We start from the raw sequence: 16,973 nt of genomic DNA, 5'->3' as shown, positions 1-16,973 counted from the left end.
ACCTCTGGGACAACATTAAAGGCACCAACATTCGAATTATAGGGGTCCCAGAAGAAGAAGAGAAAAAGAAGGGTCTGAGAAAATATTTGAAGAGATTATAGTCAAAAACTTCCCTTGGGGCTTCCCTGGTGGCGCAGTGGTTGAGAGTCTGCCTGCCGATGCAGGGGACACGGGTTCGTATCCTGGTCCGGGAAGATCCCACATGCCGTGGAGCGGCTGAGCCCGTGAGCTATGGCCACTGAGCCTGCGTGTCCAGAACCTGTGCTCCACAACGGGAGAGGCCGAAACAGTGAGAGGCCCGCATACCGCAAAAACAAAAAAAACAAAAAAAACAAAAAAAACAAAAAAACTTCCCTAACATGGGAAAGGAAATAGTCAATCAAGTCCAGGAAGCACAGAGACTCCCATACAGGATAAACCCAAAGAGAAACATGCCAAGACACATAGTAATCAAAGTATCAAAAATTAAATACAAAGAAAAAATATTAAAAGCAGCAAGGGAAAAGCAACAAAAACATACAAGGGAATCCCCATAAGGTTAACAGCTGAACTTTCAGCAGAAACTCTACAAGCCAGAAGGGACTGGCAGGACATATTTAAAGTGATGAAAGGGAAAAACCTACAACCAAGATTACTCTAACCAGCAAAGATCTCATTCAGATTTGATGGAGATATTAAAACATTTACACACAAGCAAAAGCTAAGAGGATTCAGCACCACCACACCAGCTTTACAACAAATGCTAAAGGAACTTCTTTAGGCAGGAAACACAAGAGAAGGAAAAGACCTACAAAAACAAACCCAAAACAATTTAAAAAATGGTAATAGGAACACACATATCGATAACTACCTTAAATGTAAATGGATTAAATGCTCCAAGCAAAAGGCATAGACTGGCTGAATGGATACATAAACAAGACATGTATATACATGCTGTCTACAAAAGACCCACTTCAGACCTAGGGACACATACAGAATGAAAGTGAGGGGATGGAAAAAGATATTCCATGCAAATGGAGATCAAAAGAAAGCTGGAGAAGCAATTCTTGTATCAGACAAAATAGACTTTAAAATAAAGACTATTACAAGAGACAAAGAAGGACACTACATAATGATCAAGGGATTGATCCAAGAAGATATAACAAGTGTAAATATTTATGCCCTCAACACAGGAGCACCTCAACACATAAGGTAAATGCTAACTGCCATAAAAGGGGAAATCAACAGTAATACAACCATAGTAGGGGACTTTAACACCCCACCTTCACCAATGGACGGATCATCCAAAATGAAAATAAATAAGGAAACACAAGCTTTAAATGACATATCAGACAAGATGGACTTGACTGATATTTATAGGACCTTCCATCCAAAAACAACAGAATACACTTTCTTCTCAAGTGCTCACAGAACACTCTCCAGGATAGACCATATCTTGGGTCACAAATCAAGCCTAGATAAATTTAAGAAAACTGAAATCATATCAAGTATCTTTTCCGACCACAACACTATGAGACTAGATAACAATTACAGGAAAAAAAACTGTAAAAAATACAAACACACAGAGGCTAAACAATACACTACTAAATAACCAAGAGATCACTGAAGAAATCAAAGAGGAAATCAAAAAATACCTAGAAACAGGGCTTCCCTGGTGGCGCAGTGGTTGAGAGTCCGCCTGCTGATGCAGGGGACGCAGGTTCGTGCCCCGGTCCGGGAAGATCCCACATGCTGTGGAGCGGCTGAGCCCGTGAACCATGGCCACTGAGCCTGCACGTCCGGAGCCTGTGCTCCGCAATGGGAGAGACCACAACAGTGAGAGGCCCGCATACCACACACACACACACACACACACACACACACACACACAAAAACCTAGAAACAAATGACAATGAAAACACGATGACCCAAAACCTATGGGATGTGGCAAAAGCAGTTCTAAGAGGGAAGTTTAGAGCAATACAATCCTACCTCAAGAAACAAGAAAAATCTCAAACAAACAACCTAACTTTATACCTAAAGCAATTAGGAAAGAAATCATAAAGATCAGATCAGAAATAAATGAAAAAGAAAGGGAGGAAACAACAGCGAAGATCAATAAAACTAAAAGTTGGTTCCTTGAGAAGATAAACAAAATCCATAAAGCATTAGCTACACTCATCAAGAAAAAAAGGGAGAAGACTCATATCAACAGAATTAGAAATGAAAAAGAAGTAACAACTGACACTGCAGAAATACAAAGGATCATGAGAGATTACTACAAGCAACTCTATGCCAATAAAATGGACAACCTGGAAGAAATGGACTAATTCTTAGAAAAGTACAACCTTCCAGGACTGAACCAGGAAGAAATAAAAAATATAAACACACCAATCACAAGCACTGAAACTGAAACTGTGATTTAAAATCTTCCAACAAACAAAAGCCCAGGACTAGATGGCTTCACAGGTGAATTCTATCAAACATTTAGAGAACACCTATCCTTCCCAAACTCTTCCAAAATACAGCAGAGGGAGGAACACTCCCAAACTCAATTCTATGAGGCCACCATCACCCTGAGAACAAAACCAGACAAAGATGTCACAAAAAAAGAAAACTACAGGCCAGTATCACTGATGAACACAGATGCAAAAATCCTCAACAAAATACTAGCAAACAGAATCCAACAGCACATTAAAAGGATCATACCCGATGATCAAGTGAGGTACAGCCCAGGAATGCAAGGATTCTTCAATATGTTCAAATCAATCAATGTGATATACCATATTCACAAACTGAAGGAGAAAAAATATATGATCATCTCAACAGATGCAGAAAAAGCTTTCGACAAAATTCAACACCCATTTATGATAAAAAAAAACCCTCCGGAAAGTAGACAAAGAGGGAAGCTACCTCAACACAGTAAGGCCATATGTGACAAACATCGTTCTCAATGGTGAAAAACCAAACCATTTCCTCTAAGATCAGGAATAACACAAGGCTTCCCATTCTCACCACTATTATTCAACACAGTTTTGAAGTTTTAGCCACAGCAATCAGAGACGAAAAAGAAATAAAAGGAATCCAAATAGGAAAAGAAGTAAAACTGTCACTGTTTGCAGATGACGTGACACTATACACAGAGAATCCTAAAGATGCTACCAGAAAACTACTAGAGCTAATCAATGAATTTGTACAGTACCAAGCAGGATACAAAATTAATGTACAGAAATCTCTTGCACTCCTATACACTAATGATGAAAAATCTGAAAGAGAAATTAAGGAAACACCTGCATTTACCAGTGCAACAAAAATAATCAAATACCTAGGAATAAACCTACCTAAGGAGACAAAAGACCTATATGCAGAAAATTATAAGACACTGATGAAAGAAATTAAAGATGATACAAACAGATGGAGAGATACACCATGTCCGTGGACTGGAAGAATCAACCCTGTGAAAATGACTCTACTACCCAAAGCAGTCTACAGATTCAATGCAATCCCTATCAAACTACCACTGGCATTTTTCAGACAACTAGAACAAAAAATTTCAAAATTTCTATGGAAACACAGAAGAACCCGAATAGCCAAAGCAATTTTGAGAAAGAAACATGGAGCTGGAGGAATCAGGATCCCTGACTTCAGACTATACTACAAAGCTAGAGTAATCCAGACAGTATGGTACTGGCACAAAAACAGAAAGATAGATCAATGGAACAGGATAGAAAGCTCAGAAATAAACCCACGCACATATGGTCACCTTCTCTTTGATAAAGGAGGCAGGAATGTACAGTGGAGATAGGACAGCCTCTTCAATAAGTGGTGCTGGGAAAACTGGATAGGGACATGTAAACGTATGAGATTAGATCACTCCCTAACACCATACACAAAAATAAACTCAAAATGGATTAAAGACCTAAATGTAAGGCCAGACACTATAAAACTCTTAGAGGAAAACATAGGAAGAACTCTCTATGATGTAATTCACAGCAAGATCCTTTTGGACCCACCTCCTAGAGAAATGGAAATAAAAACAAAAATAAACAAATGGGACCTAGTGAAACTTAAAAGCTTTTGCACAGCAAAGGAAACCATAAACAAGATGAATAGACAACCCTCAGAATGGGAGAAAATATTTGTAAACGAAGCAACTGACAAAGGATTAATCTCCAAAATATACAAGCAGCTCATGCAGCTCAATATCAAAAAAACAAACAACCCAATCCAAAAATAGGCAGAAGACCTAAACAGACATTTCTCCAAAGAAGATATACAGATTGCCAACAAACACATGAAAGGATGCTCAACATCACCAATCATTAGAGAAATGCAAATCAAAACTACAATGAGGTATCACCTCACAGCAGTCAGAATGGCCATCATCAATAAATCTACAAACAGTAAATGCTGGAAAGGGTGTGGAGAAAAGGGAACCCTCTCGCACTATTGGTGGGAATGTAAACTGATACAGCCACTATGGAGAACGGTATGGAAGTTCCTTAAAAAACTACAAATAGAACTACCATATGACCCAGCAATCCCACTACTGGGCATATACTCTGAGAAAATTGTAATTTACAAAGAGTCATGTACCACAATGTTCACTGCAGCTCTATTTACAATAGCCAAGACATGGAAGCAACCTAAGTGTCCATCGACATATGAATGGATAAAGAAGATGTGGCACATATATACAATGGAATATTACTCAGCCATAAAAAGAAATGAAATTGAGTTATTTGTAGTGAGGTGGATGGACCTATAGTCTGTCATACAGAGTGAAGTCAGTCAGAAAGAGAAGAACAAACACCATATGCTAACACATATATATGAAATTTAAAAAAAAAATGGTTCTGAAGAACCTAGGGGCAAGACAGGAATAAAGACGCAGACACAGAGAATGGACTTGAGGACAAGGGGAGGGGGAAGGGTAAGCTGTGACAAAGTGAGAGAGTGGCATGGACATATATACACTACCAAATGTAAAATAGATAGCTAGTGGGAAGCAGCTGCATAGCACAGGGAGATCAGCTCGGTGCTTTGTGACCACCTAGAGGGGTGGGATAGGGAGGGTGGGAGGGAGATGAAAGAGGGAGGAGATATGGGGATATATGTATACGTATAGCTGATTCACTTTGTTATACAGCAGAAACTAACACACCATTGTAAAGCAATTATAGTCCAATAAAGATGTTAAAGAAAACAGTCTACAAACAATAAATGCCAGAGAGGGTGTGGAGAAAAGGAAACCCTCTTGCACTGTTGGTGGGAATGTAAATTGGTACAACCACTCTGGAGAACAGTATGGAGGTTCCTTAAAAAACTACCATATGATCCAGCAATCCCACTCCTGGGCATATACCTGGCAAAACCTAGAATTTGAAAGGATACATGCACCCCAATGTTCACAGCAGGTGTATTTACAACAGCCAAGACATGGAAGCAACCTAAATGTCCATCAACAGAGGAATGGATAAAGAAGATGTGGTACATATATACAATGGAATATTAGCCATAAAAAAAAGAATGAAAAAATGCCATTTGCAGATAGCCTCATCCACCAGAGGGCAGACGGCAGAAGCAAGAAGAACTACAATTCTGCAGCCTGTGGAAGCAAAACCACATTCACAAAAAGAGACAAAATGAAACGGCAGAGGATTTTGTACCAGATGAAGGAACAAGATAAAACCCCAGAGAAACAACTAAATGAAGTGGAGATAGGCAACCTTCCAGAAAAAGAATTCAGAATAATGATAGCGAACATGATCCAGGCCCTCGGAAAAACAATGGAGGCAAAGATTGAGAAGATGCAAGAATTGTTTAATAAAGACCCAGAAGAATTAAAAAACGAACACCTAGAAGAAGTAAAGAACAAATAAACAGATGAACAATACAAGAACTGAAATGAAAAATACACTAGAAGGAATCAATAGCAGAATAACTGAGGCAGAAGAATGGATAAGTGACCTGGAAGACAGAATGGTAGAATTCACTGCCGCAGAACAGAATAAAGAAAAAAGAATGAAAAGAAATGAAGACGGCCTAAGAGACCTCTGGGACAACATTAAACGCAACAACATTCACATTATAGGGGTCCCAGAAGGATAAGAGAGAGAGAAAGGACTCGAGAAAATATCTGAAGAGATTATAGCCGAAAACTTCCCTAACATGGGAAAGGAAATAGCCACCCAAGTCCAGGACGTGCAGAGAGTCCCAGGCTGGATAAACCCAAGGAGAAACATGCCGAGACACATAGTAATCAAATTGACAAAAATTAAAGACAAAGAAAAATTATTGAAAGCAACAAGGGAAAAACGACAAATAACATACAGTGGAACTTCCATAAGGTTAGCAGCTGATTTCTCAGCAGAAACTCTACAGGCCAGAAGGGAGTGGCACGATATATTTAAAGTGATGAAAGAGAAGAACCTACAACCAAGATTACTCTACCCAGCAAGGATCTCATTCAGATTTGACAGAGAAATCAAAAGCTTTACAGACAAGCAACAGCTAAGAGAATTCAGCACCACCAAACCAGCTCTACAACAAATGCTAAAGGAACTTCTCTAAGTGGGAAACATAAGAGAAGAAAAGGACCTATGAAAACAAACCCAAAACAATTAAGGAAATGGTCATAGGAACATACATATTGATAATTATCTTAAACGTGAATGGATTAAATGCTCCATCCAAAAGACACAGGCTCGCTGAATGGATACAAAAACAAGACCCATATATATGCTGTCTACAGGAGACCCACTTCAGGGACATATACAGACTGAAAGTGAAGGGATGGAAAAAGATATTCCATGCAAATGGAAATCAAAAGAAAGCTGGAGTAGCAATATTCATATCAGATAAAATAGACTTTAAAGAATGTTACAAGAGACAAGGAAGGACACTACATAATGATCAAGGGATCAATCCAAGAAGAAGATATAACAATTATATATGCACCCAACATAGGAGCACCTCAATGCATAAGACAACTGCAAACAGCTCTAAAAGAGGAAATCGACAGTAACACAATAATAGTGGGGGACTTTAACACCTCACTTAAACCAATGGGCACATTATCCAGACAGAAAATTAATAAGGAAACACAAGCTTTAAATGACAAAACAGACCAGATAGATTTAATTGATATTTCTAGGATATTCCATCCCAAAACAGCAGATTACACTTTCTTCTAAAGTGCACACGGAACATTCTCCAGGTTAGATCACATCTTGGGCCACAAATCAAGCCTCGGTAAGCTTAAGAAAATTGAAATCATATCAAGCATCTTTTCCAACCACAACGCTATGAGATTAGAAATCCATTACAGGGAAAAAAACATAAAAAACAGAAACACATGGAGGCTAAACAGTATGCTACTAAATAACCAAGAAATCACTGAAGAAATCAAGGAGGAAATCAAAAAATACCTAGAGATGAATTACAACAAAAACACGATCTAAAACCTATGGGATGCAGCAAAAGCAGTTCTAAGAGGGAAGTTTATAGCAATACAGTCCTACCTCAAGAAACAAGAAAAATCTCAAACAATCTAACCTTACACCTAAAGGAACTAGAGAAAGAAGAACAAACCAAACCCTAAGTTAGTAGAAGGAAAGAAATCATAAAGACCAGAACAGAAATAAATGAAATAGAAACAAAGAAAACAATAGCGAAGATCAGTAAAACTAAAAGCTGGTTCTTTGAGAAGATAAACAGAATTGATAAACTTTTAGCCAGACTCCTCAAGAAAAAGAGGGAGAGAACTCAAATCAATAAAATTAGAAATGAAAAAAAAATGCCATTTGCAGAGCTTTCCTGGTGGCGCAGTGGTTGAGAGTCCGCCTGCCGATGCAGGGGACGCGGGTTCATGTCCCGGTCTGGGAGGATCCCACATGCTGCGGAGCGGCTGGGCCCGTGAGCCATGGACGCTGGGCCTGCACCCGTGAGCCATGGCCGCTGGGCCTGCGCGTCCAGAGCCTGTGCTCCGCAACGGGAGAGACCGCGGCGGTGAGAGGCCCACGTACCACACACACACACACACACACACACACACAAAATGCCATTTGTAGCAACATGGATGGACCTAGAGATTGTCACACTAAGTGAAGTCAGACAGAGAAAGACAAATATGGTATCACTTATATATGAAATCTAAAAAAAATAATACAAATGAGCTTATTTACAAAACAGAAATGGACTCACAAACTTCGAAAACAAAACTTATGTTTACCAAAGGGGAAAGGCTGGGGGTGGGGAGGGATGAATTAGGATTTTAGGATTAACATATACACACTACTATATATAAAATAGATAATCAACAAGGACCTACTGTATAGCATAGGGAACTCTAGTCAATATTCTGTAATAACCTATATGGGAAAAGAATCTGAAAAAGAATGGATATATGTATAACTGAGTCACTTTGCTGTACACCTGAAACTAATACAACATTGTAAATCAACTATACTCCAATATAAAATAAAAATTAAATTTAAAAAACACTGTACTAGTTTCAGGTGTGCAACATAATGATTCAATACACGCATGCATGAAATAGTGGTTAATGGTAAGATGACCACACATGCTACTAGCCTAGAGCAGACCCCTGTACACCTGTAGTCCCAATGAACTAATTAAAAGCTCCCTATTGTTTGCAAAAGTGTCCTTATTCGGGCAATAAATTTTGCAGCCACCTAGCTAGAAGAGATGAGAGAGAAGTTTCTATAAGATACAGGAGGGGTGCCCATGAGGAAGAGGCTGAGCTACCTGCAGGCAGGGACAGGAGAGCTCTCAACAGATCCTGGGACTGATCCTGAGAATGAGGCAGTGTTTACTGGGCAGAGAGAGAGAGGGAAAGGGCGCTCTGTGCGTGATGGCCAAGGGGCAGGGATCAGCTGTGGCACCGGAACACGGAAGATTCTGATATGTCTGGGCAGCAGGGGAGGGGGGAGGGCTGGAGGAGGCAGTCGGGGGTTCCTGACTGAATCAGGGGGGTTCATGGTAGCTGAATCCTAAAGGCTTCTTTCTGTGTGTTGGGCTGGGGAGTCTGAACACATCCTGCTGGTAATGACGACGTCACAGCACATAGTTTAGGTGAGATTTGTGATTTAGAAAAACAAACATGTCTGTTAAAACTTGAATTTCTGAGTATTTACCGATTTGAACCAACTTTTAAAAAATTACATCAGTGTTAGAATTATTGGCACCATTATCTTCATCATCACAATTTTAGAGCTTTTTATTGGATGGTTATTTAGTTCTAGGCATTAGGCAAGGCAGGTTACATACACTGCCTCAATTAATCCTCACAACAGCCTTTTGAAGTTAGCCTTAGATCTGATTCCCATGCACGTGAAATTCTGAGTGGGGGAATCACCAAGAAATGTTCAACCTTTGAAAATAAATAAGCACTGATTTCAAGTTAGCACATTTAATAACGTTTGCAGAAATGTTTTGATTTTCTCGCTGGTCCTTCTGAAGCCCTGCCAGGAGTCAGGGTTTTCTCAGACGGTTGCCACCTGTCTGTTGACACCAAGGTTATCCTGATAGCCTGCGAGTAGGCTCTATGGATTCCTGTGCTTCCTCAGGAACTACTTATTCTGTAATTTTAGATGAAACCAGGAGTAAGAAACATTGTTGAATAACTCAGGATCCCACAGATAAAGTGAAAGTTTATGCAAAGAATAAAGGAGCCAAATGGAGGTTCAGTTGGACAGGGATGCCCAGCTCCTCTCAGTAACTGCCTGTAAACAATACAGAGCAAGTCCCCCAAGTTAAAGAATGTCTTGGTGCAGGGACTTTGCAGGCAAGGACTCTCGTAAGGAAGCTCTAGAATAATGGGGCTGGGCTAACGTCACCTGTGACTCCACCTGGCATTGTTAGTGACTTCAAAATTTTTTATTTTATAAATTTAAAAAAACTTATAAACTCAACTGTTACGTATTTTCACTTAGACTGTTGCCTAACTGTTCATGTTCATGTAATACACCAAGGTAAGGAGGCATACCTAACATTTTTCCTCTCGACTGGAATGCATCTTTTGCTTTGTCTTTTTTCCTTAGAAAATTAATTTAATCTAAGCATTATTTAATTACATTCGGATGGCCAATAGACACATGAAAGGATGCTCAACATCACTAATTATTAGAGAAATGCAAATCAAAACTACAATGAGGTATCACCTCACACTGGTCAGGATGGCCATTATCAAAAAGTCTACAAATAATAAATGCTGGAGAGGGTGTGGAGAAAAGGGAACCCTCCTGCACTGTTGGTGGGAATGTAAATTGATACAGCCACTATGGAGAACAGTATGGAGGTTCCTCAGAAAGCTAAGAATAGAATTACCATATAATCCAGCAATCCCACTCCTGGGCATATATCCAGACAAAGCTATAACTCAAAAAGATACATGCACCCTAGGGTTCACAGCAGCACTATTCACAATAGCCAAGACATGGAAATGACCTAAATGTCCATCAACACATGAATGGATAAAGAAGATGTGGTGCATATATACAATGGAATACTACTCAACCATAAAAAAAGAATGAAATAATGCCATTTGCAGCAACACAGATGGACCGAGAGATTATACTAAGTGAAGTTAGACAAAGACAAATACCATATGGTATCATTTATATGTGGAATCTAAAATATGACACAAATGAACTTATCTATGAAACAGAAACAGACTCAAAGACATAGAGAACAGACTTGTGGCTGCCAAGGGGAAGGGAGGGTGATGGAGGGATGCAGTGGGAGTTTGGGGTTGGTAGATGTAAACTAGTAGATACAGGATGGATAAACAATGAGGTCCTACTGTATAGCACAGGGAACTATATTCAACAGACAAACCATAACAGAAAAGAGAAGAAAAATAAAGAGTATTTGATTTTACCTCACATAATTCCTTATTTAATGCTCTTCCTTTCTTTATATAAATCTAAGTTGTACCTTATCATATTCCTTCTCCCAGAAGAACTTCTTTTAACATTTCTTGCAGAGTCAGCTGTTTTTGTTTGTCTGATAAAATATTTCTCCTATACTTTTGAGGTATAATTTTTGCTGGATATAGAATTCTACACATTACTCTATATAAAATACATAAACAACAAGGATATACTCTATAGCACAGGGAGCTATATTCAATATCTTGTAATAACCTATAATGGAAAAGAATCTGAAGCTGTATACCTGAAACTAACACAATATTGTAAATCAACTATAGTTAAATATAAAAAAATTTGTAACTATGTATGGTGGTGATGAATGTTAACTAAACTTATTGTGGTGATCATTTTGCAATATATACAAATACTGAATCACTATATGAAACTAATATAATGCTATACATAAATTATACCTCAATTTAAAAAATAAAGGACAATTTTTTTTTTAATTAAAAAAAAAACGGGGCTTCCCTGGTGGTGCAGTGGTTGAGAGTCCGCCTGCCGATGCAGGGGACGTGGGTTCGTGCCCCGGTCCGGGAGGATCCCACATGCCACGGAGCGGCTGGGCCCGTGAGCCATGGCCGCTGAGCCTGTGCATCCGGAGCCTGTGCTCCGCAACGGGAGAGGCCACAACAGTGAGAGGCCTGTGTACAGCAAAAAAAAACCAAAAAACCAAAAAACAAACATTACCAGTTTTAAGGAACTGAATCACTGCGTAAATCCAGAGATTTGTGGATGAGGAGGCTGACTCAGAGAGTAAATCCCTTGGTCTGAAAGCAGCCAGGTCTCTGACTTCAAAGCCCTTAACCACTTAAGGAAGCAGGTCACTTGAACATTAGAAAGTAGGAAAATAAAAACGTAAAGTTTAAGATAAAAACAAAGTTTAAATCAAGAGGAACAAGTCAGAAATTCTTTACATTTTAGAATATCTAGTAGCGCCTCCATATGATGATATGTGAATTCTTATGATTATTTACTGGTCACGGTCTACAATTACACTGTTTTTAAGGGATGACACTTAATGATCATTTAATTCAAAATCTCTGGAGTTACCTGTGGTCATGAGATGTCAACAGACTTGACAGGTCACAGCTGCCTGCAGATCACTCGTCTGTGGGTAAGCTACAGCTAGAGACGAGTCACTAGACCAGTATCACGTCCCAGGAAAGAGAGGTGTGATATTGTGATTTATAATAAGAGAGGGGCAGGGGGTCGAATCAATCACCGGCAGTCTGTGATTTAATCAATTCTGCCTATGTGGTGGGGCCTCCAAAAAACCCCAAGGATGGTGTTGGGAGAGCTGCAGAGTTGAGGGACACGTGGACGTGCTGGGAGAGGGGTCACTCTGAGAGGGACGGAAGCTCCTTGCCCTCCCCAGGCCTTGCCCTATACACCTCTTCCATCTGGCTGCTCCTGAGTTATATCCTTTTATGCTAGATTACCAAATCCAGTTAAGTAAAATCCTTCTCTGAGTCCTGTGAGCCACTGCAGCCAATTAATTGAACTCAAAGAGGGGGTCGTGGGCACCTCTGATTTATGGCTGGTTTGTCAAAAGCACAGGTGACAACCTGCACTTATGACTGGCATCTGAAGTGGAGCGGGCAGTCTTGCAGGACCCAGCCCTTAACCTGTGCGGCCTGATGCTCTCTCCAGCTAGGCAGTTATCAGAATTGAGTTAGAGTGCAGGAACCCAGCTGGTGCTGCAGAATTGCTTGATGGGTGGAAAACCCACCTGCCTGGTGTCAAAGTGAAGTAGTATAACAGAGCATATTAAAGTAAGGAGACACACAGGAGTGATACTTATCACTGCATTCATTGCATTAATACAGTTCACATGCTTTTTTGAAGGGTGTGTTGTATGCCAAGTCTAGGGCCTTTTGGAAAATCTAAATTGGCTAGACAAGAAAATAAAGATCACAAACATTTGTAGTTATTCAAGAGAAGAAAGGAAACAAGATGAGGAATCCTTGTGTAGTGAGTCAGTATTTTGAAACAGTAATCTCTTTGCTCCCTCCTCCTCCTCTCCCGTCCTTTCAGTTAAATTACCTCATTCTCTACTAATTGACTCAAGGAAGGGATGTGACACCAAGACAGAGAAAAGAGCCTCTTCCAGGTTTCTGAGTTTCCAGGGACAAAGCTTTCAGGCATCGCACCAGGGGTTCTAACTATGCGGCTCCTTCTCAACCCTTAGGGGATATTTGAAAGGCGCTGTATGCTAGTTGGGGGGTAGATGTTTTTCACAACAACCGGGGACATTATTCCATCATCTGAAAATGGTGGGTGAGGCCAGGGATGCTAAAGAGTGGGGAAAATCCTGCAGGACAAGGAAGGGCTGACCCCAAGTGCCAAGAGCACCTCTGTTGGAACTCACTGACAGGCAAGGATATGGAGAAAATGGAACCCTGTGCATTCAGCCACTCTGGAAAACAATACAGCAGTTCCTCAAAAATTAAATTTAGAATTACCACATGACCCAGCAATTCTACCTCTGGGTATAGACCCCTCTGAAAATGGAAAGCAGGGACCCAAACAGATACTTGTACAACAGTGTTCATAGCAGAATTATTCATGATAGCCAAAAGGCGGAAACAACCAAAATGTCCATCGTCGCGCAAATGTGGTCCATCCATACGATGGAATATTGTTCAGCCTTAAAAAGGAAGGACATTCTGACACAGGCTACGACACGGATGAACACTGAAGACATTATGCTGAGTGAAATAAGCCAGACACAAAAGGACATATATTGTACAGTTCCACTTGTATGATGTACTTAGTCAAATTCATAGCGACAGGAAGCAGAATGGCTATTCCCAGGGGCTGGGGGTGCGGAATGGGGAGTTAGTGTTTAATGGGGACAGTTTCAGTTTGGGAAGATGAAGAAGTTCTAGAAATGGAGAGCAGTGATGGTCACACAACCATCAGAATGTACTTAATGCCACTTAAAATTGGTTAAAATGATAAATTTTATGTTATGTGTATTTTACCACAATTAAAATAAAACAAAACTCACTCAGTGGCAGAGGAGACCTTGAAAACAAGTCTTTTCTGCCCTGAGGCCCATAAAAAGACTCCTAGGCTGGGAGAAGCAACAAGGCAGGCCAGCAGGAGAGGCAGGCAGTGATGGGCTTCTGAGAAAGGCCCTGCTCGCTGTTCTGGGGGAATGGTCAAAACCTTCACAGATCTCAGAAGGGGAAACTTGGACCACACTTCCTGGTACAGCCGTGAGAATGGCAAGAATTTGGAAGAGGGACAAATATGGCTCTGTGCCGTGTCTTGGCCACCCCAGGTCTTAGCCTCACAAAATCCCCAGGCCCTAGTGAGTATACGAGCAGAAGAACAATTACTGAGTGCCCAAGAGTGGTGGGGAAGTGGAAGAAAGAGGCACAGGAGCTGAGGGCAGGCAGAGGGAGCTGAAGGGACCTCCCAGGATTGAATTTATGACCAGGGACAGCCCCGGCTGATGGGCAGCTCAGTGTCCCCCGAGCACACAGACACTGTGGAGGATCAGATGAGTCGAGCACACAGACACTGTGGAGGATCAGATGAGTCCTGTGTAAGCCTCCCCGGAATCTGCGTGTGACGCCAGAAATCGAGAAAGGTCTTGAAGTGACTTAATGAGGGTCTGAAACAGAACCGTAGCTGCACCACAAGGTTACATTTATTGCAGCTGAACCTCCAGCCCTACATGCAAAGACATCCTCACTCCCTCCAGCTCTCTAAAGGTTACAGAGCCACTGGGGGCCTTCAGCAGAACATCCTGTCTCATTTTCCACTCGTATGAGAACGTCCACCATTAGTGAGTTCAATCGCTATCACTGTGCTTTTCCTCTGTTCACAAAATGTTTCTGCACCGTGTCGGGTGGACGTGCTTCAGCAGAGCACCCCCCTGCCTACGGAACGCTGCACCCCCAGCCCTCGTCCAAGGCAGCACAGCCCGCCCGGAAGCAGTTTTCCACTGTAGGTGCCTATTTTCTATTTGGGCATGGAGCAAGGAAGTGAGCTGAATGAATATGATTAAGCTCCTGGCCTGCAATGCTCCCCACATGGTCTTGTTTTTTTCTTTAAAGGAATGATGCTAAACCCTATGGCTCCCCCAAACACCTGGATTTTAGTATCTGAAAATTTAAGATAATTAGCAAAACATAATTCCTACTTAATATAGCTTTCATCTGCTCGTATCAATTTAATATGATTATTCCCAATGTTAATTTCAAGTTCTAAATACAGTCTCCTCTAACAGGCGGCTCACATAGAATCCCATCTCTTCATTTCACTAATTCTACTGCAGATAAGTGTTCCCTTGGCTATTCAGGCAAATCCTTGTAATCCTGGGAATGTGGTCGTTAAGTAACTAACCTCTGGTTGGAAAAAACAAATACCAGTCCTGGTCTTCATCACATTTTGATCCTCTATGGAGCCCAGGTTTGGGTAGTTTCCAGTTTTCTTGTGTCTCGAGACTTCAGTTGCCTGTAAGGCTTCTGAATTCTGTCTTCCCGGCATGTCGGCTGTGGGGCGTCTCACAGCGCTAGCTCAGCCCACCCTGGCACACTCTCGGGCTTGCTCCCTCTCCCTCTCCCACTCCCTCTCACCCTGGGAATTAAAGGTATGTGCTCTGCAGTCTCAGTAACCTGGCTTTTAAGTGAGACCACAGTACAAAATAATAAATGAGATTTTAAACAATGTTTGAAGTGGGTGCAAGCCACGCTGTAGGTTTCCAGACGGATATTCTTGCAGAAGCCATTGTGGAAGATGACGAAAGGCAAATGAATCACAGATGAGGGTGAAACAAAAACAAATGAAGTAAGGAAAATGCAGACACAGATTTTAGAAGTGATTTTCTATTCCTAATTAGGCTTGATACCACCATGCTTGGTTACTAGTATGCCTTCATTCACGTCTTTTGACCTTCTTAAAAAAAGAAACAAAGAAGTCACTTCAAGGGACCCCCCGTTTCAGTTCCGGTGTGTGGCTCAATACATGTACGGCCAGAGTCCAGCAGCCATCACACACCTGCGGTAATGCCTGCCTTCTTGGTCATGGGGTGCTGCCTGGATCTCATTTCATTACTCAGGACAATACGACATTCATGTCCACAGCACTCTATGTTTCTCCAGGTCTGAACATGGGCATGGAGTAACCATAAAATAAAAGGAGTGTATAAGGGGACTACAACACATAGCTCTGGGAACCCACTGATAGCCAATTTACTAGCCCAGGTAGGCGCGACCACTGTAAGCTAGAATAGTACCCAAATGACAAAGACAGGAGCAAGAGAATGAATAATTACCTAATAGCTGACTGCAGACGCTGATTTCTTTTCATAATTTTAGGTTGAATATACCAGCTTGATGCAAGCTTTGAAAAACCGAGTATAATTCATTAAAAGAAAAAGCACAGTGAGTGATGCTTTTAAAAAAGACTAACTTTAGGGAACTAGATATTTTCATGGCTCCACTGATGAGTTGCTAATTGACAAAGGGAAAATGCATCTTGCGAGTTCAGAAAGCTGGGGCTGCAACTAGTCTACTTATTTTGACCAGTCTACTTTCCTATCTGGATGTATGTGTAGAATATGCAAATCAAATAAAATACTTACATTTTACTGTATACATATGAGTCAAACTGTTGTCCAGATTTGGTTGTCAAAAGTTGACTTTGGGAGCTGAGGCTCGGGATTCGGTTGGATTGCAGGGAGAGGACTGGGGTTGGCAGCGTGAACACAGCCTGAAGGGGTTAGTGCACCACGGCGGGCTGGGAGGGAGTCCGGGAAAAATTCTGGAGCTGCAGAAGAGACAAGAGACTTTTTCTTCCCTCTCTGTTTCCTGGCGTGTGAGGAGAGGGGATTAAGAGCGCTGCTTAAAGGAGCTCCAGAGATGGGCGCGAGCCGTGGCTAACAGCGCGGACCCCAGAGACGGGCGTGGGACGCTGGGGCTGCTGCTGCCGCCGCCAAGAAGCCTGTGTGTGAGCACAGGGCACTATCCACACCTCCCTTCCGGGGAGCCTGTGCAGTCTGACACTGCCAGGGTCCCGGGATCC

General features: G+C 41.4%; 1 protein-coding gene across 3 annotated transcripts in view; it reads right to left on the bottom strand.

The window, feature by feature from the left end:
- Nucleotides 1-16,973, bottom strand: part of LOC308618885 (uncharacterized protein) — a 68,486-nt gene that overhangs the window by 24,105 nt on the left and 27,408 nt on the right. For 2 of the 3 annotated variants that reach the window (XM_081237205.1, XM_081237204.1), the window contains exon 5: nt 16,534-16,718. The exons of the other annotated variant lie outside the window; for it this stretch is intronic. In XM_081237205.1, the coding sequence (XP_081093331.1) occupies nt 16,555-16,718 (164 nt within the window). In that variant the 3' untranslated portion in view covers nt 16,534-16,554. The remainder of the gene's footprint in view (nt 1-16,533; nt 16,719-16,973) is intronic. 3 annotated transcript variants of the gene reach the window in all.

Source organism: Mesoplodon bidens (assembly GCF_964165515.1).
Source record: "Mesoplodon bidens genome assembly, chromosome: 6".
In the NCBI taxonomy this organism is placed as follows: Eukaryota; Metazoa; Chordata; class Mammalia; order Artiodactyla; family Ziphiidae; genus Mesoplodon; species Mesoplodon bidens.
The sequence above is the reverse complement of the archived record's forward strand: the minus strand, read 5'-3'. Positions and strand labels throughout refer to the sequence as shown.